Genomic DNA, 23,827 nt, shown 5'->3' with positions numbered 1-23,827 from the left:
GGGGGTGTGGGGGAGTGAGGGCAGTGCATGGACAGTGAGGAATGGAGTCTTTGATGAAGAGAGCAACTTCTCCACCAGGATGAGGCTCAGGTCTGTCGTACCGGAGGAGGGAGTAACCAGGGAGAGATAACTGGCCGTCAGAGACGTCTTAAGGGAGAAAAGTTTCTGTAAGGCAGATGCTGTCAGGTTTATCAGTGGAACCTTTTTCATCATTTGAGCTTTTGTCATCAAATTTTCAACAAACAGTTGTCATGAAAACATGGAGAAAGCTAATTAATATTTTTAAAAGTTAGCTGTTGTTGTCGTCAACTTTAGTTTGAGGACACAGGTGGACTTTTCATTATGAGATGGGTTCTCGTTTACCCTTTTATGGCACACCCTGGATGAGACATGTATCTGTTATGGTTTATATTTGGAGACATGGCATGCTCATTGTCTCGAGGAAGTATATTTGTCACGTCATAACTGCTTTTTACTTTATGGAAATAATGAAAACACAAAATACAAGTAATTAGTATGTCTGCCAGGATGTGCAGCTCGAGAGATTCGAGTTGTATCGTCTGTGTTCGATTCCTGGTCTGACTTGAAACTGTCAGATTGGTGCTTCATATTTGCAGGGTATTGCATCAGTCATTATGCTGTCCCTTTGACAGATATTAAGCCGATTTTCTCATCTGCTGGTATTAAAAATACCTTCATCACTTCATCAAGGATACATGCTCTAGCAGCCATGGTCAACCCCACAAGATGAGATCAATTTGGTCCATTCAAGTAGCACCGGCAGCTGTCACAAACATTTAGTAATAGAAATAACGTAAATTGTAAATTGTACTTCTCCAAAAAAATATAGTATACGAGTTTGAGCAGTACCTCATTTAGTATAGCTCGATTCATTCTAAGTTTCGCATCAATAACCTAACCTCCTTTCAAATGATATACATTTTAATCCCCAACAAACGGATTTATAAAAAAAAAAAATTACACTCCTTTTACGAACAATAAATAAATAATACATTGCAATACGAAGAACCCATTTCGCTCAGCTTTTCTTTGTCCAGCAGATCAGACGCAAATTGATCAACCTTGCAAAGCAACAACAAACATTTCAACTAAAACCACAGCTGAAGGGGAATTAAAGCAAACGTTTATTTAGATAATGTACAGGAGACATCTGCATCGGTATTTTTCAACAAGTCCTTGAGGAAGGCCATACACATCAGTGGGAATGACCCGTGTTGCGAAAGTATCACGGCATGTTGTGTGTGTGTTTTTTTTTTTATTATAATACCTTATAGAACATCAAGACAGACTTAAAAGCGACGTGTCATGTCATGGCAAAAAGTTGTGTCTGTCATGGTACATCTGAAAGGGGTCACCGACATACCACCTGCGGCGCTTCCAGAAACTTGTCACCATTTTGTCCAGCTTCTTACTCTGTGTTTTGTTGCACAAAATGTGTTCCCGTAGACGTTTTCTTTGCTTTGGCCTCTTCCGCCATAGTCTTTTCTTGTATCCGGACTGCACAGCACAACATCGTCCTTTGGTCAAACACTGCTTTCCTTTCACAAATACATAACCTTCACATCCTTCAAAGCATTACCAAAGTGATAGGCTTCAACATATTTTTGAGTTAAAGCTACTTATTGGAGAGCAGGTAAAGACAAAAAAAATTGAAAGGGATGATTGAGCTTGGATATTTGCTCATGGTATGTTTGTAAATGTCATAAAAATAAGGACGACATTTACAAACACCCCATGAGCAAATATGGAGGTGTCCCTTTATCGCGTAGGAGGAATTGCAAATGTTAGCGACATGAAGGTTCAACGTTCAAGGATGGTTTATGGCCAACAAATTTGCTTTTGAAAATCCAAAGCCATTTCTGGACTTTGATCACATAATGGCTGTTTCCTCAGTTCTGTTACCCGGTGTCTGCCCCGGTTAGAATAGGTACACCGTATCCCTGCGTGTCGTAAGAAGCGACTAAAAGGGTTGGCGTCAGGAAGGGCATCCGGCCATAAAAACATCGCCTCAAAAGGAAACCATGATGAGTACAACTGATGGGCAGGGTACAGCACGAAGTACCCCGTGGGGGTCCTCACCCCCTCTCGTTAAAACTCAAGGTGGGGAACCCGATCGAAGCAAGGGAGGAAATTTTTCCATTTATGATGACCAATCGTCTGATGCCCCACGTGGAGATCGGTTTCTGAGGTTTGGTACATGGAATGTAGGGACAATGACAGGGAGATCTGGAGAAGTGGTTGAAACATTGGTCAGAAGAAGAGTGGACATATGTTGTGTGCAGGAGACACGGTGGAAGGGAAGTGGTGTGAGAATGGTGAAGGGAAGGCAGGGGCAGAAGTACAAGTTTATGTGGCAAGGGTGCCCGGAAGGCGTGCATGGTGTTGGTGTCATGTTTTCTGAGGAGTTTGTAGACAGTGTAGTGAGTGTGACTAGAGTGAGTGAAAGGTTGATGATGGTGAGAATCGTGATCGGAAATCTCTTGGTGAACGTCATCTCGGGATATGCCCCGCAGGTCGGTCGAAGCGATGAAGAGAAGAACATGTTCTGGTGTGCGATGGAGAAGTTGATGGAAAATGTGAAAGATGAGGAAGTTGTTGTGGTTGGAGGAGACTTGAATGGACATGTGGGAAGGAGTCCAGACGGTTTTGAGGGAGTCCATGGGGGTTATGGATATGGTGTGAGAAATGGAGAAGGTGAAAGGATCTTGGAGTTTGCTGATGGGGCTGATTTGTTGATCTGTAATACTCAATTCCAGAAAGCGAATAATAAGCTTATTACATACATGTCAGGTGGGTCGTCGACAACCATTGACTACCTGATGGTGCGTCAGCGAGATAGGGGAAACCTCCGGGATCCCAGGGGAGGAGACTGTTTCGCAGCACCACCTGGTTGTCTGCAATATAAGGGTGAAAGGTGCGCGGAGAATTCGGCGGGTGAAGTACCAACCGAGGATGAAGGTGTGGAGGTTGAAAGAGGCGACAGTGAAGGAAGCATTAAGAGAGAGGCTGAGTATGGTTGAAGATGATGTGGTTGAGCTTGAAAGTGGTTGGATGTCAATGAAAGATAGTCTATTGGGAGCCGTTGGTGAGGTATGTGGATGGACAAAAGGACCACCGAGGCACTCAGAAACATGGTGGTGGGGTGATGAAGTTGGAAAGATGATTGAAGAGAAGAGGAAGAAGTTCAAGGAATGGCAAAAGACGAAGGGTACGGTGGAAGAAGAGGCAGCACATGAAAGTTATAAGGAAGCCAAGAAGGCTGCAAAGAAAGAGGTTGCAAAGGTACAGGAGGCCCATAGGAAAATGTTTGGAGAACGCTTGGATTCGGAGGAGGGTAAGAGAGCGGTATTCAGGATTGCAAAGCAGATAGCGAGAGAGATTTGATGTGATGGGGGTGAGTTGCTTGAAGGATGAAGTGGGACAAATAGTTGTGGATTCAGATGGAATTAAAGGAAGATGGAAGAGATATATGGAAAGGCTGTTGAATGTAGAAAATGAATGTGATAGAAACATCGAGAGTAACCCAGTTTTAGGACCAGCAGAGAAGATAACTGAGAAGGAAGTTGAGGAAGCTATAAGAGCAATGAAGAGTAGAAAAGCAGGAGGGCCGACGGGAGTTGTGGGAGATATGTTGAAGGCAGCGGGAAGTTGGGGTGTGAAGAGAATGACAGAGATCTGTAATCTGGTGGTGAACGAAGGCCGCATTCCAGTGGATTGGGAACTGAGTACCCTCGTCCCTCTGTACAAGGGGAAAGATGACCCTCTGGACTGTGGCTCCTATAGAGCAATAAAGTTATTGGAGCATGGAATGAAGGTATTGGAAAGGGTGTTGGAGAAGAGGATAAGGAAGAAGGTAAAGATTGACGAAATGCAGTTTGGATTTATGCCAGGAAGAGGAACGACAGATGCAATTTTTATTGTAAGGCAGTTGCAGGAGAAGTACATGGAGAAGAGGAAGAAGTTGTTTTTTGGGTTTGTTGATCTGGAGAAAGCATTTGATAGGGTCCCACGTGAAGTTATGACATGGGCATTGAGGAAGTTAGGAGTGGAGGGATGGTTGATCAGAGTAGTGATGGCCATGTACGAGAGAGCACGCGCAGTTGTAAGGACGAAGGATGGGAACAGTGGTGAGTTTGAGGTGAGGGTAGGAGTGCACCAGGGGTCGGTACTAAGTCCACTTCTATTTGTAGTTGTGATGGAGGTGCTGGCTCGGAGGGTAAAGGAGGGTTTACCGTGGGAGCTGCTGTATGCAGATGATCTGGTGTTGATTGCAGAGAGTATGGATGGACTGAAGGAGAAGATGAACAAGTGGAAGGAATGTATGGAGGCAAAAGGTTTGAAGGTGAATATCGGAAAGACAAAGGTGATGGCAAGTGGTAAAGCATGTGGTGAGGTGGAAAGGACTGGGAAGTGGCCGTGTGGTGTGTGCAGGAAGGGTGTCGGAGTGAACTCCATTCAGTGTACAATGTGTGCTGAATGGGTTCATCGAAAATGTAGTGGGGTGAGAGGGTCATGAACCAGTGTGGCAGCTACATTCAAGTGTAAGGTGTGCATCGAGGGAGCAGCAGATGAAGGAATTGTTGAGTTGGATCTTGGAGATGGTGTGAAGCTGGAAGGGGTGAAAACATTTTGCTATCTCGGAGACATGCTGAATGGAGAAGGTGCATCAGACTCTTCGACGGTTGCTAGAGTGAGATGTGCATGGAAGAAGTTTCGGGAACTGAGTGGCGTGCTGACGAAGAGGGGAGTGTCGTTGAAGCTGAAGGGAAAGGTGTATGCTACATGTGTGAGGAGTACGATGACTTATGGGAGTGAGACATGGGTACTGAACATGGAGCAGCAACAAAGGGTGGAAAGGGTGGAAATGCGAATGGTTCGGTGGATGTGTGGAGTATCGTTGAGAGAGAGAACACAAATGATGACTTGCGGAAGATGATAGGGATAGAGTCTGTGATGGAGGTTGTGAAGAGAAACAGGTTGAGATGGTTGGGTCATGTGTTGAGGAAGGATGAAAGTGACTGGGTGAGAGGAGTGTTGGAAATGAGTGTAGTCGGAAGTAGAGGACGGGGAAGACTGAGAAAAACTTGGCTAAATGTGGTGGAAGAGGAAATGTGGGCAAGGGGATTAAGAAGGGGAGATGCAGAAAACAGGGTAAAGTGGAGAAGATTGTCATGGGGCCCGCAAGGCTAACCCCTGCTTTAGCGGGGAAAATGGCCTTTAAATGTGTGTGTGTGTGTGTGTGTGTGTGTGTGTGTGTGTGTGTGTGTGTGTGTGTGTGTGTGTGTGTGTGTGTGTGTATGTGTGTGTGTGTATGTGTGTGTGTGTATGTGTGTGTGTGTATGTGTGTGTGTGTATGTGTGTGTGTGTGTGTGTGTGTGTGTGTGTGTGTGTGTGTGTGTGTGTGTGTGTGTTACAAATTTAAGGGCGATCAAAGTTATTGAAATCCTCACACCACATCCCTCTTTCTGAGTATAGAAAGCATAAATTATATTTTCTACCCTCGTTAACACTGGACCAAAAACATGGACCAACCCTCCCCCCACCCCCAAATCCAAATTTCAAGTTTTCCCTTGTGAGAATTTCCTTCTGTATCCATCTTGTCCACACCACACATCGTCTCCTACCCCCCATTCCTCATACAAACCTGACTATCTCAGCCTTCAACCCCACTATTGGTGTCTGTGTCTGTGTCTCTCTGCATCCCGATCTGTTCAGTGAACAAGCTCTACCACGAGCATCGACTACGTACACAAAAAATTATGATCTCATCTCATCTCCACGAGCACTTTGGAACTTCGTACCATAACCAGATCAAGCTGGGCCAAGTTTAGCATCCCCATTTGCACAGGAGACAATCAAAACAGATATTGTTCAAACATTCAAACAAGTTGGGTCGAAATAATAAAATATAGGATATACTGTACTCATGTTACCATAAATGTGTAGAACACAAACTTTCATTAAAAGTATAATATCAATGATTACAGATACATGCAAATTGTTTTGCAACAGGAACTAGTTGTGGCTGCATTTGGGGGACATTTTCGGCCATTGCAGTCTCCAAAGTATATTTTAAGCATTTTTCCCCTTTTAAAGCACATTACAGAAAAACAAGATTGACAATCGTGTTGCAGCCCACAGTGGCAGTTTATTTGGAGGACCAGCAACACAGCTGCCTTGGCTAATGATTGGATGAGCAAGTGCATGAGATGACACCATGACAATGAAGTGAAGGTATTCCAAATTGAATACATTAACCATGCTGAACCAAGTTTGTGCCACGTTATTAAGGTATTCGCTCCAGTCCGGTGTGTTGAAACACTCACAAGTTTCAATGCTTCTTCCTCTCCTCTTTTACTTTCCGATTTTTTTTTTCATTCCCGAGAGGTTTGTCCCAATGTCAGTTCTGCCTTGTTATTTCCCAAGAGGTGTTATTTACATTCTTGAGAGTATAACTTTTAGTATCATTTGTGGCGCAATGTATGATACAAGCTTCCTCTGGCCTGTTATTTATACCGATCTTAAAGCTGACAAATTCAGGGAGGTGAATCAGTGAGACAGTTAGCCCTGGGGTGGTTTTTGGCCCTATCTCTCAATGGTGAAGAATCACTTTAAAAATTAAATTATTCTCATGTCCAGATCCAGATTCAGATCTTCACCAAAATCAAATAAATTCTTCCTTGTCACACACCCAACGTGTCCACCAAATTTCATCCGAATCTGCCCACAACTTTTTGAGATATCGTTCCATATATGAATTTAATCCCATCTCTCAATGGTGAAGAATCAGTAAAAATTCTAGTAGTCGGATCCAGATCTGGATCTTCACCAAAATCTAATCAATTTGTCCTTGTCACACACCCAACCTGTCCACAAAATTTCATCCGGATCCGTCTAACTTTTTGAGATGTCCTGCACACAAACAAACAAACAAATGAACTCTATAGACTACCCAAAAATCACTCATAGAGTGACGACTTAGAGAAACAGCACAAAGTAGAATGGCACTCGGAAGAGCGCATACCTCTGCCAGGTGTAACAGTTCATGTTTTGTATCCCACTGAAGGGCTGGAGCCGAACCAACATCCAATCCGCTTGTTCTTGTCACCTATTCAACTCATCCACCTTGTTTTGTCATAACTCGCCCACAACTTTTTGAAATATAGTGATATATTTGGTTTTTGGTCCTATCAATTTTAGAAATCAGGCCTGTGTTGACCTTTTGACCTTAAAATTAATTGGTGGTTGAATTCAACAAACTAACATGAAAATGTTCTTCAATTTTCAAGTCAATCTGATGAAAATTGAGGATTTTAGAAAATTTGGCCCAAATTGGCCTTTTGGGTTATCAGGTCAGGTATGGGAGCATGTGCCAGAACAGCGCGTCGCTGCGTCCACTTTCCGCCGGTACTCCAGGGGCCTCCGTCTGGCCATCCCCCAGGCAGATGCCAGGCCCATCCCCATCTCCTTGAGATGATGGTCAACCTGCTGCAACCACGAGGCACATGGTCGGCCCACTGGCCTCCTCCACTCATGAGACTCCCTCGCTGAGAGAATCTGGTGAGCAGGATCAGCGTCAGGAAAACGAGCCACATGTCCATACAGCCACAACTGACGCTCACGGACGATGCAGGTAACAAATCTCATCCGAGTCTCTCTCAGCAACCGCTCGTTGGACACAAAATCCGACCAGCGATAGCCAAGGATTCTCCGAAGAGACCTGGTACCAAAGGAATCAAGTCTCCGTCTCAGATCCTTGGTCAGATTCCAAGTCTCGCATCCATAGAGCAAGACTGGAAGTACCAAAGACCTGAAGACTCGGACTTTCGTCCTCCCGCACAGGTACCGGCAGCGCCACACCCCATGATCCAGTGAATCCATGACTCCCCAGGCCCGACCCAGACGTCTATTGACCTCTGACTCGCAGCCAGTAGAGACATGAATATCACTGCCAAGGTAAGTGAATCTCTCCACGACCTCAACATCCTCACCACAAACAGACACAGACAGGACAGCAGCATCCAAGATGTCACCGAAAGCCTGGATCTTAGTTTTGACCCCAAAAAACCGTAATCCCAGCGGCTCCGACTCCTCATTCAGCACCTCGAGGGCCCCCAAGAGGATGTCTAAAGTCTCCGCAAAGATGACTGCATCATCTGCAAAATCAAGGTCCGAGATCTTGACATTCCCAAACGATGCACCGCAGCTTGATCTCTCCGACATCCTCCCTAAAATCCAGTCCATACAAGTGCTGAAAAGTGTGGGGGCAAGTACACATCCCTGACGAACTCCAGTAACAACTGGAAATAAGTCAGAGATGGTACCACCACACTTCACAGCACTCTCAGTACCAGAGTAGAGTTCAGACATCAGATCGATCAGTTTTGGTGGCACCCCACGAAGACCAAGAATCCTCCAGAGGGCATCCCGATTCACTGAATCGAACGCTTTACAGAGATCAACATAAGCTGCAAGCAGCCCCTGCCGAAACTCTCGTCTGTGTTCGGTGAGGACACGAAGGGCAAGGATACTGTCAATCGTTTACCTCTTTGGTGTAAAGCCTGACTGCTCTGGACGCTGGTGCTCAAGCAGATGGTGGCGAACCCTATCAAGAATTATCCGAGCAAAGACCTTGCCCGGCACTGAGAGCAGCGTCACCCCTCGGTAGTTGTTGCAGTCTTGGCGATCACCCTTCCCTTTCCAGAGAGGGACAACAAGGCCCCTCTTCCAGTCAGTTGGGATGATGCCTGTGTTCCAGGCAGAGCACAAAACTGCATGCAACGACACGAGTGCAGCACTTCCACCAGCCTTGAGAAGTTCAGCATGGATGCCACAGATGCCTGGAGCTTTGTCCCATTTCAACTGGTTCACCGCAGCCCGTGCTTCCACAAGCGAAGGTGGACCACAGTTGATTCGAGGGTCAGCAACAGGGATTGTAACACCCTTGACGACCAACTCGACAGCGGGGGATCAGCCTGGTACAACCGCTCAAAGTAACCGGCCCAGCGGGCCTTCACTTCAGACTCCTCTGTCAAGAGCCTACCACTCTCTGCTCGAACTGCAGTGCTCCGAGGGATGGGCTTGGATGAACGCAATGCGCGAATTCCCCTGTAAGCGGGACGAGAATCACCTGTCCACAGGTGATGCTCTACCCCCTCACAGATTCCTCGCACATAGGCCTCCTTGTCCACCCTCAGTGCACGTACAGTTTTACGCCTCGGCTCCCTGAACAGCTCAGCTCTGCCATTCAACCTGGCCCTGCAACTCTGGTCAATGGTATCCAGTGTCCCTTGAGAGACAAAATTCTTCTTTGCCCTGCGGTGAGCTCCAAGACATCCACCGGCAACATCAAGGACGGTGGTCTTGAAGGCACTCCACAACTCTTCAGGACCCCCCAAAGCACACAGACCCCCCAAGTGTCCACTCAGCCTGTTCGCAAACTCCTCAGCTACTCTCTCATCCCTGAGCTTGCCAACATCCAGCCTCGGCTGGGATGGTACCATTCTCCAGGATTTAAGGTGCAGCTTTAGAGTTGCTACAACAAGCCTGTGGTCAGTATTGAGGAACTGAGCACTCCGGTAGACCCTGCAGTTCTGGATCATCCTCCAGCGACCAACAACGAGGACATGGTCAATCTTCTTTGCCACACCGCCAGCGTTGGAATACCAAGTCCAGCGATGAGCTTGTGGGTGCTGAAACCATGAACCAGCCACCCTAAGTCCATGACTTCTTGCAAAGTCAAGGAACTTAGTGCTATTCTGGTTCATAGTTCCTGACCCATGGGGACCAACACACACCTCATAACCGTCCCTATCAGTTCCAGTCGCTGCATTGAAATCCCCCAAGACTAGAAGTGTATCTCGTCTGGGGCACTGATCAACCACAGACTCGAGTGTGGCGTAGAATGCATCCTTCACGGTGAGATCACTCGCCTCAGTCGGAGCATAAACAGAGACCAGGGAAATGACACCTAAGGAGTGACAAATCCTTAATCTCATAATACGCTCGTTGACCGGTGTTACCTCAATTATCATTGGGGTCAGCTTATTGGACACAGCTACAGCAACTCCTTGAGTATGTTTACCTCAAAATATGTTTGGGTTATGTTTACCTCAAAATTAATAGGTGGTTGAATTTAGTGAGCTGATATTCAAATGCTCTTCAAATTTCAAGTTAATAGGATTAAAATTGAGGAATTTAGAAATTTGGCCTATGTTGACCTTTTGGTCTATGTTAACCACAAAAAAATAAGAGGTGGTTGAATTCAGTGAGCTGATATGCAAATGCTCTTCAAATTTCAAATTAATTGGATTAAAATTGAGGATTTTAGAAATTTGGCCTGTGTTGACCTTTTGGTCTATGTTAACCTTTTGGCCTATGTTTACCTCAAAATTAGCAGGTGGTTGAATTTGATCTGATATGCAAATGGTCTTCAAATTTCAAGTCAATCAGATGAAAAGAGGATTTTAGAAAATTTGGCCCAATTTGGCCAAATTGTCCTTTTGGCCTATGTTGACCTCAAAATTAATAAGCATTTGAATTTAGCAAATTGATGTGCAAATGGTCTACAAATTTCAAGTCAATCAAATGAAAATTGACAATTTTGGAAACTTAAAAATTTGGCCTATTTTGGGTTGATCTTTTGACTTAGAATAACCTCAAAATTAATAGGTGGTTGAATTCACTGACATGATATGCAAACCCTGTTCAAATCTCAAGTCAATCAGATGAAATTTGAGGATTTTAGAAAATTTGGCTCAAATTGGCCGATGTAGACCTTTTTGGTCAACCAAATTATACGAAACTTCAACGCGGGACCGTCGCAAGGTCAGTGACATTAATCTGTGAAAATTTCAGTATAATTGGTTGAGCGGTTTGGGCTGGAGGTGAGCGGAGAGACAAACACACACACAAACAAACTCGAGGGGGAGCACTCGGTAGAGTGCAAAACCTCCGCCGCCAATACTGCTAGGTCACTCAAGTGAACCTGATATCCTATTCATTCAATTTGACAACAGTGCTCACAGAGTTATAGTTTGCAACTTTCCCTTTTACATACTCAATTCATTAGTCATAACTGGATTCCTTGAGACAGAAATTGATTTTACGTGGGTATATCCACCTGTGAAGTTCCAAAATCAGCCGCAATTATAATTTTGGCATGTTTTTTGTTGGAAATCACTTTTAACATGTAGAAATGCAAAAAAAAAAAAAAAAAAAAAAAAAATCTAAATTTTGTTGAAAAAAAAAGGTGCAAAAATGTTTTTTTCTCTAACAATTTTTTTTTGGGGGGGGAGGGGGTTGGAAATCACTTAAAACATGTAGAAATGCAAAAAAAAAAAAAAAATACAAATGTTTTTTCAAAATGGCCACAATAGTGGCCAGATTGGATTTTGGACCAAGTCCAAAATCTAATGGCATGATCCTTGGACCATACCGAATCCCCCCACCAAGTTTCGTCGAAATCCGTTGAGGAGTTTTTCCGTAATACTGTTCACAAACAAACAAACAAACATACAAACAGAAAGGGGTGAAAACAGTAACCTCCGATCTTCGATGGCGGAGGTTAACAAACGGAGGCGATGAACACATGTGTCAAAAAAATTTTTGGCCAAGTGACAGACAGAAAGGGGTGAAAACATAACCTCCTTCACCTTCGGTGGAGGAGGTAATAATCAAGAAATCCAGACCAATATAATGCAATGAACAATGTCCCCAAAGGAGATTTCTCGTAAAGGAGGGAAATATTTGGACACTCAACGATACAAGATACACAGGGGGAAGGACATAGAAAATGTAGTCTTTTTATAAGGCTCTACACACCTGCCTTCGCAACCAGAGACCACAATTGAGTCGGAAGAAGCGATGTACAACAGCTTTCACAGTCTTTTTCTTGCCTTTGTTCATACTACACTTGATGAGCGATCTTACAGGCATCACTGTTGTAACAGCTGGAGCAACAACTGCATTTCTGTAGCACAAGCACAAAACATTTTGGTTACATTTTTGATAAAGCTGAATGACAGAAGGTGATCTAACGTTAATGTATTGACAGTGAGGAACAGGTGACCATGGGATGTACAAACTGAAGGAATTAGGGAGCAGACCCTTGGCTCGAAATAAAATGGGGCAGGGTGCAAGTCAAACTCGGATGGGGTGCTTGCGAGCGGGATGGGGCATCAACCAGTCGGGGAAGGGGGCAGTGGGAGGGATGGGGAAGAGGGGGGGGGGGTGCACCTTTGTGTAAATAGTTCCAGATTTGCATAAATTATTTATTTCAGATTCGGTCATGCTGTGACCCTCCCCATCCTTCAGATACGCGCCATTGACAACAAATATTTTGAAGACCTAAGCCAAAATGGTGAATCGTACAGTGGGTCCAGACAGATAGGAAAGAAATAAACTTCATTCAGTGCGTTTTACATCTTTTTAAGGGACAAGGTACTTTATAAGAGGTACAGGGAGCATTCCAAGAGGGGTTGGGAGAGCACGTCTCTGGTTGATTCGAGCTAGGAGTCGACAGAGAGAAAACAATTACATTCTTTTAACTAGAGGGGGAGTACTCGGGAGAGTGCAAAACCTCCGCCGCCAATACTGCTGGGTCACTCAAGTGAACCATATATCTTATTCATGAAATATGATGTCAACAGTGCTGACAGAGTTATAGTTCTTTTCTCCAACATTTTTTTTTGAGGGGGGGGGGGGTTGGAAATCACTTCAAACATGTAGAAATGCAAAAAAAAGAAATCGAAATTTTGTTGAAAAAAAAAGTTGCAAATTTTTTTTTCTCGAACAATTTTTTTTGGGTGGGGGGGTTGGAAATCACTTAAAACATGTAGAAATGCAAAAAAAAAAATTTTTTTTTCTCTAACAATTTTTTTTGGGGGGGGCCAAGTCCAAAATCTAATGGCATGATCCTTGGACCATACCTAACCCCCCCCCCACCAAGTTTCGTCGAAATCTGTCGAGGAGTTTTTCCGTAATACTGTTCACAAACAAACAAACAAACAAACAAACAGAAAGGGATGAAAACAGCAACCTCCGATCTTTGATAGCAGAGGTTAAATTTCAGATATACTAACAAGGTAGATGCCATGTACTCTGTATAACAAACGATCATCATCTTACTATAATTGACCGCCTGTCTGTCTGTCTGTTCCCAGGTACCGCAAAAACAGCTGAACCGATCGCAACCATTTTTAACCTCCGCCATCTTCGAAGATGGATGGAGGTTACTGTTTTCACCCCTTTCTGTTTGTTACTTACGAAATCTAAAGATTTCGTAAGTATCTGTCTAGAATTCCAGCAGTGTGTGTGTGTGTGTGTGTGTGTGTGTGTGTGTGTGTGTGTGTGTGTGTGTGAGGGAAACAGCGTGTGTGTGTGTGTGTGTGTGTGTGTGTGTGTGTGTGTGTGTGTGTGTGTGTGTGTGTGTGTGTGAAACAGCGTGTGTGTGTGTGCGTGTGCGTGTGCGTGTGCGTGTGCGTGTGCGTGTGCGTGTGCGTGTGCGTGTGCGTGTGCGTGTGCGTGTGTGTGTGTGTGTGTGTGTGTGTGGTGTGTGTGGTGTGTGTGTGTGTGTGTGTCCCCGACCGCTGTTTCTCGACAACCTCTGGTCCGATCTCATTGAAACTTGAAACTTGCCAGGTATATTGCTGGGGACCTGAGGATGTGCCTTTTCAAGGTTTGATATTAATCGGACAAGTGCTTCCCAAGTTATGGCCATTTATTTACCAACCAATGGCAAGACACGTTGTTGTGTGGGCGTGGCCGATGGGGAAGGGAAGCACAGCCACGTTCCCCATTACGGGTTACAACGTACGGATTTCCGGAGAGTGATGACTTCGTGTATTCTAATAATTTCTCGATTTCTTATGCGCATTTATAGATAAACACAATGGCCCAAGTTATGATCGTTTTCATATTAGACGGTGTATAAATTTGGGAACATCAGAGTGCTGGTATGCTCCGAACCAGGAAGTAAATTTTTTCTCTCTCTTCTCTTCTCTTTTTGTTTTTCCTTGCCACGACATTGTGAAAAGGTAAAATACGTTGGCGCTAATTGAATAATTGAGTATTAAAAATAAATTGCGAATAATCGTAAATGCGAATAATATCGAACTTCCGGGTCACGCACGTACGGGGACGTGAGAGTGAAGAAATGGCCGATGTGGTTTATTTTATTTTTTTTAATTGTTGTTATTATTATTATTTTTTTTTTACAGGCACGTACTAGTATTGATGACTTCCGTTTCTGTTTGTTATCTTGCCAAAACAAAGTTTTTGCAAGATATGTTAGTCAGCTTGAATGTTTGTTTGTTTTTTTTTTGTCTGTAATCACGTATAAATAATTCTGCAGAGCACAGTTATCATTGGAAATTTTTGTAACTTCGCATATCAGAGGCCTATAGAGGTCCCTTTCAGCACATAAAATTTTGAAGGTCAAGGTCACTGTCGCAAATCAGGGGAGTCGACGAAACCCTTATTTTTTAAAGTAATTTTGATCGGATCGTCTTCAAACTTCATGGGAATATAGTTCATGGTCTGGCGCTCAGCTGATTAATTTTTGGTGGTGATTGGCCTTGACCTTCATACGTTTTTTTATTTTTTATTTTGTCTGTAATCATGTATAAATCACTCTGCAGAGCACAGTTATCATTGGAAATTTTTGTAACTTCGCATATCAGAGGCCTATAGAGGTCCCTTTCAGCGCATAAAATTTTGAAGGTCAAGGTCAAAGGCCATGGTCACTTTGTCGCAAATCAGGGGAGGCGACGAAACTCTTATTTTTTGAGTAATTTTGATCGGATCATCTTCAAACTTCATGGGAATATAGTTCATGGTCTGGCGCTCAGCTGATTAATTTTTGGTGGCGATTGGCCTTGACCTTCATGGTTAGCGCCCAAGGTCAAACATATTTGACCCCAAGGTCAAATTTTCAAGTTTTAGGAACCATATCGTGTTGTACCTCAAATTGAACACCTCGATGAGTGCTTTCTAGATATGTCAAGCTTGAGACATTATGATGTCATTTGGTGACGTTATGAGGCAAACGCATATTTTTCATGGTTACTCGAGAACGATTCTCATCGGAATCTCTCGAAGACAGATATTCCTCAAGGAGTCGCTCCTGGTGGATTGCAGCTTTGTTCACTTCAGTGTGACCTTAAAGAAGTCACACGTGGTCACCTTTTGGCAAGATACGGGTCACCCTGTGGGTGACATTGGTTTATTACTTACGAAATCTAAAGATTTCGTAAGTATTTTGATGCCTTCCGTTTCTGTTTGTTTGTTTGTTTGTTTGTTTGTAGGCACGATAACTTGAGAACAGAAGAAGCCACCAATGTCAAATTACACCACGTGATTCAGGAGGGTGATGGCTAGTGCTGATTAGATTTTGGTCAAAATCGGTCAAAGGTCAAGGTCACAGTGAGGTCAAATATTCCATTTTTGATGGTTTGGTACAGAATCATCGTAGAAACTTCTGGTTTGCGTCGCTACCTTCTCGAGAGACAGCTTTTATTAGACAAGGTCAGAGGTCAATTGACGATTTCGTAAGTACCAGTCTATGACTGCTTGTTTGTTTGTGAACAGTATTACGGAAAAACTCGATGGATTTCGACGAAACTTGGTGGGGGGGGGGGTTAGGTATGGTCCAAGGATCATGCCATTAAATTTTGGACTTGGACCCCCCCCCCCCCAAAAAAAAATTTAGAGAATTTTTTTTTTTTTTGCATTTCTACATGTTTTAAGTGATTTCCACCCCTTCCCCCCAAAAAATTGTTACCCCACCCCCAAAAAAGTTTTTTTTTGCATTTCTACATGTTTTAAGTGATTTCCAACTCCCCCACCCCCCCCAAAAAAAATTTAGAGAAAAATAAATTTTGCAACTTTGTTTTTCAACAAAATTTTGATTTCTTTTTTTTGCATTTCTACATGTTTTAAGTGATTTCCAACCCCCCCCCCCCCCAAAAAAAAATGGAGAAAAGAACTATAACTCTCAGCACTGTTGACATCATATTTCATGAATAAGATATAAGGTTCACTTGAGTGACCCAGCAGTATTGGCGGCGGAGGTTTTGCACTCTCCCGAGTGCTCCCCCTCTAGTTTGGGCATGTAATCCTGGGACCCCTTGGAGTAAAATAGGCATAAATATAATAACATGACCCCCTTGACGACTCCCGTAGTGAGCGGGTGCTTCTAGTTACCTCAAAAAGAAAAACCCTCGTCGTTGTTGGGTCATTGCTCGTAGCAACGGCACGGTAGCTCCTGTAAAAGCTGCCGGTGGTAGAGCACCCGCAGAGAAGGTTCGCAGCACTGGGTTCAACGTGGCTAGCCGGGGAGGAGCCATTGCCTGGACTATGGGGACTGCAAGACGCATCAGCCCTAAAAACACACGGTAACAATCAACAAATCCTAATGTAAGGTATGATTCAGAGAAGTTGACAGTTAAGCCAAGAAAAAAAAAGAAAGAAAAAAAATAAGTCTAATTTTCAAAACAAACAATGATCTGGTAAACAGAATGCACGTTTTAATCACAAGTGAAATATTACTGAATTCCCATTGTAATCGGTATAATATACAGAAATTAAAATTACATTTTGCCCTGTTCTGCTGATGACACAGAGTTTTAGTGTGACTAGCGCGTCATGGTTTTTACAAAGGATAAAAGTGCACGAATAATCCATGTTCTCACTGTCCCTTCACAAATCATGACTGGCCAGCAAAAATCCCTCCGTCTATTCATTGTCAGCCTCTGGGAGAAGTACAGCACAGTATTTGGAGCTACTGGGCCTCACAATCAGCTATAAGCTGTCTTGGGAATATCACATATCCAAGATGGCCTCCAAGAAGACAACGTGGAGACCAACTCCAAACCTACGCCAGGATGAACAATTTATGTTTTGTATCCCACTGATAAGCCGGATATGCACCTGGACCTGAACCAAAAATTAATCAGCTTGTTCTTCTCACCAATTCAACTCATCCACATTCATCGATAACTTTTTGAGATTTGGTGGTGGTGGTCGTATGGTGCCGGGGTAGCTATAATTTCTTGAAGCGTGAGACTGTGTCGCTGATGCAGTGCCCCTCGACCAGTACACACACTGGAACTGGTACTCATTTCGCCGACCTCAGAAGAATGACAGGCTGAGTCAACCCCATGGTGTATTAATTCAGCGGCCGACGGGGCTTGAACTCAGGACCCTAGGATCCCAAGCCACCACCCTAACCACTGAGCCAACACCAGGCTTGGTATTTTTTTGAGATATCATGCTATTTATCGTTTTTGGCCCAATCTCTCAATAGTGAAGAATCACTTTAAGAATTCTAGTCGTCGAAATTCCAACAAAATCGAATCAATTCGTCCTGGCCACACACCCAACCTGTCCACCAAGTTTCATCCGAATCGGTCCACAAATTGTTGAGATATCCTGCTCACAAACAGACAAAAAGGGGTGAAAACATAACCTCCTTCACCTTCAGTCGTGAAGGTAGAAAAGCAACATGTCCATCTGGATGTCAGGAGATACTAGAAATACAAACAGAGTGATGGACGAGTGGAACAAACTACAATCCTGAAGGTAACTCAACCACTTCACGACCAGAATTTAAATCCACTGACTGACCACCACCACCACCACCACCACCACCACCACCACCACTACTACCTCGTCGTCTCTCCCACTCCTGAACAGTCTCGACTCGCTTTATGAAGAATTGATCAACTTCAGCCGCACGAAGTAAATGTTCATATGAAACCAAAAGTATGAACATACGAGTCGAAATGAATTCCTCGAAAACAATAATTTAAACCGAGGGTTTTATACTGAAAATTAAATATATTGTTGGATGATAATATCAAATGGCGAGCAAATGAAAACAGCCGACTCAACATCTCTTAGAAATATAAAGGACGAAGTGATCGGTGATATACAAAGACATTAACCCGGAATCCTTATTATTATTATTATTATTATTATTATTATTTAAATCCAGAATGTAGTAACATCACCGATGCAGCTCACCCCGCCCGACCACTCGCACGGCCGCCGCCATTTTGTCTTCCTCACAGGAAACCGTCACCACGGCTGATGATTCCGTTGGTTCCTCGACAACCAGGTTCTTCATGAAAACCACGCGAAAGGTTTCATAAATCAAGTCCATCAATTTCTAGGAACTTTATATTTGATGAAGACAAAGATTAGCATGTAATAATTAATTAAAGTTAGACGCAACAATTATACCGCCAATAAAACCGGTCATTATTACAGGAAGGTGCAGACTGCAGAATAATATGGAAAAGGCAAAGCCGAGAAGCGAACGGAGAATTCTTCTTACATTCGCTTCTGACTTTACCTTTATCTTGTTGACAACTGTATACGCAATTTCCGGTTACTTCGGCCTGGATTCGGGATGATCATTTAATCACGATTAAAAATTATTTTTTGATGATGCGGGAGATATCTTTATTAAAATCAGTCGAGGAAATATACACCATGTCTGATATTATTTGGGTCTTTCATGTCTCCGACGATGCCTTTATCTCCCGGCATGCATCATTCCCCATGACAAAAACCGGAAACAAAAAAAAAAACCAGAAACAAAACAAAAACGGAAGCAAAAGGGTCATAGCTAACGACACGGATTCACAATTGGCATGGTATTGTGTTGTTTTTGTTGTTTCGTATTCTCTCATGTGTACGTATTAAGTAATATTCACAAGAAATAAATAAAACCCAATCGTGTTTATACACCGCACAGCGTTTCAAACAACCGGAAGCAAAAGGTCATAGCGAACGACACGGATTCCAAATAGCCAGGGGGTATTGTGTTGTTGTTGTTGTTGTTGTTGTTGTTGTTGTTGTTGTTGTTGTTGTTGTTGTTGTTTTGTTGTTGTTGTTTTGTTGTTGTTGTTTTTGTTTTTGTTTTTGTTTTTGTTTTTGTTTTTGTTTTTGTTTTTGTTGTTGTTTTTGTTTTTGTTTTTGTTTTTGTTTTTTCCTGTTCTCTCACGTACACGCATTAAGTATGAAGCTCACTGCGTTCGTTATAATTTTTTTTTAAATGGAACAGGTTTATATACCATGGACTACGGTAGTATCACATGTAGAGGGATGACACGGGAATAAATAAGATGTTTATCTATCTATACTAAAATTCCAACAATCTCTGTGTGTGTTTCTGTGACGCTGTTTCTTGACAACCACTGGTCCGATGTAATTGAAACTTGCCAGCTATATTGCTGGGGACCTGAGGATGTGCCTTTTCAAGGTTTGATATTAATCGGACAAGTGCTTCCCAAGTTATGGCCATTTATTTACCAACCAATGACAGGACAGGGTGCTATTGTCGTGTATGGGCGGAGCGTGTATTGTACGGGCGGAACCCGAGTCACGGTTGGTAGTGGTCACGTGGTTGTGGCTTCATATGTTACGACTCGCCCACGAGGGCTTTGGAGCATTAGTAGCGTCGGTAGCAGCATGTGGTATCATTCGCAGTGTCCTGTACGTCGTGGGCCTGTAGAGTGCATCGAGTGCGTAATAAAGCGGGAGTTACGGGCATCGTACGCCCATCCTCTCGCTCGAGGCAATAAAGCAGAGTTGTGTTACCCTCTGGCTCGTGTCTGCCTGCTCGCACCTCTGCCACGACACTACAGTTTGGCGACGAGGCTGTTTCGGATCGACGCGTGCAGAGTGCCTGGTTTTCCTTGGTATTGACTTTGAGTCGTTGCCGGAGCAATTGGATTGTAGGGCGCACGGAGCGCCGGGAAAATCGTCGCAGCTCGCGCGGTTCGAGTTCGATCAACTGGCGAGGAGCCCAGGGAAGCGCATCGCGAGTTTCGCGCATCCGCGGCCGCACGCACAGTCTTCGGTGCGGGTCGAGTCCTGCAGCCAGACGTCTCGCCGTCGCCTGCGAATTCACGTCGAGTGAACGGCAGGATGGCTCGAGGATGGCGGAAGGTCGGGGCACGGCACACGGAGGAGTGCCCGTCTTCGTCGGAGACGACTTCGAATTGTTTTCAGAGCAGTTGGGGTGCTATTTCCTCGCGAATGATGTGGTCGACGAGAGCAAGCGCAAATCGATTGTGCTCGCCTCACTCTCAACGGAACATTATCGACTGCTGAGTGATTTGTTGGCGCCGGACAAGCCCAGTGACGACGGGCTGTCGTTTCAGGACGTGGTAGAGAAGATGAAAGCCCACATGGCGCCGGGGAAGTCATTACAGCGAGCTCGATACCAGTTCGATCACTTCGCGAAGGGTGCGGAGGAGCGCGTCGCAGATTTCGTGGCGCGAGTGAAGCATTCGGCCGTGGCCTGCAAGTTCACGGCAGAGGAGCGTCCAGCTCGGCTCAGAGATCGTTTTATTTCTGGGTTGCAAGATGTGAAAATGGTGTCGGCGATTCTGCGAATGCGAGTTGTCGACGTTATATTCCACTCGGCGGTCGAGACTGCTTCAGCTGTCGAGCAGACACTCGGAGATGTCTGCGCCATCGCCCGCCAGGGCCTGACGGGTGATCTTAGCTGGGGCATGTCGGGTGACCCCGGGGTTCACGCGATGACCCAGGTTCCCCAGGCCACGCGCACGCCTTTCGGTGCGGGCCGGGGCCGCACGCTGCAGCGCCGCCAGCGAGATGAACACACAGGGGTGCTGGGGGTGTGGAGGACAGCACCTGCAGCGGGTGTGCCCATATAAAAACACCATGTGTTTGCATTGTCGCAAGGTGGGACATCTGAAGCGTGTGTGTCGAATGGCGGGGGCCGCCGTTAAGGTCTTGGATAGCGAGGTGCGGGACGACCCCAGCGACCTGGAGCGCGGCCTGCAGCCGGGGCATAGCAATCCCGGCGGCCAAGAGCAGGAAATGCAGCTGATGTTGAGCCTGTTTTCAATTGGTCCGAAGGTAACAAGACCAATGACAGTGGAGGTCGAGGTGAACGGGGCACCGATCGTGTTTCAAGTTGATACCGGGGCCGCAGTGTCGATCATGGGCGAACAGACCACTTGTGAACTCCGCGGTATTCACCTGGTCAAGACGACCTTTTCGCTGTACACGTACACCGGCGAAGCAATTACACCACTTGCTGTGACAGACGTCTCGGTGGTCTACCAAGGTCAAAGCGCCCTACTCTCATTGTTACAGGTTGTGCAGATGAAGCACGTTTTTCTTTTGATCCATCTCGTCTGGGTGATTCTCAGCCCGACCATCACCCCAGGGTTAGATCAGGTGATGTGGTACTTGGGAGATTTTACATGATTGGTGTCATTTTGTTCCTCTTTGCTTGTTTGTGTCATATTGTCATATTGTCATAGTGTTTTTTGTTTTTCACCAGTTGCTTTTTTTTTGTATCATGGTGCCAGTGCGTTTGCTAAATGCCATTTTGGCACTAGTTGCTTTCTGTGTTGTAGTGCCAATGATTTTTGATTATTGTCATTTTATAACCATCCTTTTAGGGGGGAGGAGCGTCGTGTATGGGCGGAGCGTGTATTGTATGGGCGGAGCCCCGAGTCACGGTTGGTAGTGGTCATGTGGTTGTAGCTTCATATGTTACGACTCGCCCACTAGGGGTTTGTAGCGGTAGGTCGTGTGCCTGTGGAGTGCATCGAGTACGTAATAAAGCGGGAGTTACAGGCATCGTACGCCCCCACCCTCTCGCTCGAGGCAATAAAGTGGAGTTGTGTTACCCTCCGGCTTGTGTCTGCCTGCTCGCACCTCTGCCACGACACTACAGCTATGACGTCACAAAATTACGTCACAATTCCTTATTTTTTATTTATTTTTGAAATTAATGCGAGGGAAAAACCTTCGGAGTGTAGGCTTTATTTCACTTGATTGAAGCCGCTTCTACAGACACATCAGGGAATACATGTGCAGCAAGGTATACACGTGCAGTCGATCACCGCAAAATAAATCAGCAATTAGCACGGAGTCCGGTATACTCTCAATTCTTACCATTCAACGAGCACCAAGTGAACCGCCGCCGTAAATGACAATGCCCCAGGGACGATCCCACCGACCGCGCGGAATCTCGGTTTTATCTGTCCCGTGTGCGAGCCGCGCGACATGTGATCACGCGTCACGTCCTTCAATTCATCACAATTTTATTTTATTTTTCCCCCTTTTTTTTGCACGTACGGGCCCGCACTCGTATATTTAAAATGATGTATCGTATGCTCTAGAAAAACCTGCGGATAAACTTTTTATGTAAATCCTGTCTATAAATTCAAGGACCAGTGGTTGAGTGTTGTTTTGGCGAGATACTCCCGCAGTTCTGGGCTGATGACATTCAGAGTTGCTGTATCGGATCAGCATAACCCCAAATAAAGTCTACAGGTGTTTTTTTGTTATTTTTTTTTATCTTTGCCAGTGGTCTTGGTGGGGAGGGGACGCAAATTCTCTATGTGAATGTGTATCGTGTAGCGCCGCCTCCAGGTGCGAGAGGGTATTACAAGTGTTCACCATTTACAGAACAATATTCCTGTCCCCACGTTTTCCAGTTCAGTCAGGTGTTTTGAATTATAAGTAGTTGGTATGCTTTTACGTCATGCACGTAACCCAGGTTATAATTTTTTATTTTTTTTTGCGTATACAGAGCTGTCAGTTGCCTATACACCGTCCAAAAAAAGGAATGCATCAGAAGAATGTGTTGCATGCTTGGAACAACATCGCTCGGAGAACAGGTCCTCTGCTTTAAAATTTATAATAATTTTGCACGTCATTACGGAGATATTATTGTTGTAAAGACAAAACAACAAAAAAAACGCCATCTATTTATTACATACACAAATATGTTGGTGTTTCGCTGCTCAACAATCCCTTCAGAATGCACCATTTACGCAGTACACGGAAGAATCCCTCCTCTCCCCCCACAACTCTCCAGCAATTTTGGAATTGGAACTTAACCTGTCTTCACCATTTAAATACTGCAGCATAATGTGTGGAGGATCGCTGCAAGCAAGTATGAAACTTACGCCAAACAAAAATTTAGTCACGTGTTCATTTCCAATATCACAGTGGAGTGGAGTACTGCGTACATATCAGAGAGTACGCTCGGACTCTCTTTGTCGGGATGGCGTGGAAAAATGGCCTCCCCATCTGCTGCATCTCTCGATATCTATATATCACTAAAACTCTCATCATGTATGTACTCGCTGAAGTACCCGGTAATACCCGGGAAATTTGCCCTATTTTCCTCACGCTAGTTAGACTGAGGCATTAGTTGTATGGAGAAAATTAGGAAGGCTTCTTTTATTCCTCAGATTTATGGAAGGAAGGCTTTATGCTGCCGTAATCCTCAGAGAGGTCATAGTTGAAGGCGGCCTTGAGCCACTCAATGTTTCTAGCAGCAGTGGCTATAAGAAGCAGTCTCGTCCTTGAAGTCCTGCCAAAACCTGGACCGAGAAGCTGGAACGTGAGTTTTGTGCTTCTCTCGCCCGTCGGTGTGACGCTCTATGTGCAGTTCGGCGACGCTCTCTCTGCAGCCGACTCTGCTTGCCTTGCTCGTCCATGAACAAATACATCAGCAGTAAGACGGAGAGAGAGAGAGAGAGAGAGAGAGAGAGAGAGAGAGAGAGAGAGAGAGAGAGAGAGAGAGAGAGAGAGAGAGAGAGAGAGAGAGAGAGAGAGAGAGAGAGAGAGAGACTGAGACTGAGACTGAGACTGAGACTGAGACTGAGACTGAGACTGAGACTGAGACTGAGACTGAGACTCACGGTCTCGTGTCGACAAAATCGTAGGCCGAAGGCCTGCCATGGCCGCCAGGGGAGGTTTTTCTCGTTCACTGTGACCGTGTTCTTTTGTTAATTCTCAACAT

At 44.7% G+C, this 23,827-nt stretch overlaps 1 protein-coding gene across 1 annotated transcript; it reads right to left on the bottom strand.

The window, feature by feature from the left end:
- Positions 1 to 1,122: 1,122 nt before the first annotated feature.
- MRPL35 (mitochondrial ribosomal protein L35) lies at positions 1,123 to 18,277 on the bottom strand. The gene is made up of 4 exons (XM_085848550.1): positions 18,046 to 18,277; positions 16,225 to 16,402; positions 11,845 to 11,992; positions 1,123 to 1,518 (listed from the first exon to the last, which is right to left on the bottom strand). Exons 1-4 carry the CDS (start codon positions 18,182 to 18,184, stop codon positions 1,330 to 1,332), a joined length of 654 nt encoding a protein of 217 aa, XP_085704676.1. The 5' UTR covers positions 18,185 to 18,277; the 3' UTR covers positions 1,123 to 1,329.
- Between the last annotated feature and the right edge of the window lie 5,550 nt (positions 18,278 to 23,827).

The sequence above is a fragment of the Eptatretus burgeri genome, chromosome 12 (genome assembly GCF_056783735.1).
Source record: "Eptatretus burgeri isolate ZD-2024b chromosome 12, Ebu_testis_v1, whole genome shotgun sequence".
NCBI lineage: Eukaryota > Metazoa > Chordata > Myxini > Myxiniformes > Myxinidae > Eptatretus > Eptatretus burgeri.
The sequence above is the reverse complement of the archived record's forward strand: the minus strand, read 5'-3'. Positions and strand labels throughout refer to the sequence as shown.

Coding starts and splice junctions, on each gene's coding strand:
- MRPL35 (XM_085848550.1), bottom strand. CDS start 18,184: ATGGACTTGATTTATGAAACCTTTCGCGTGGTTTTCATGAAGAACCTG. Junction 11,993..16,224: donor CGAGGGTTTTTCTTTTTGAG/GTAACTAGAAGC, acceptor CTTGTGCTACAG/AAATGCAGTTGTTGCTCCAG. Junction 1,519..11,844: donor GTCTCTGGTTGCGAAGGCAG/GTGTGTAGAGCC, acceptor TGTGCTGTGCAG/TCCGGATACAAGAAAAGACT.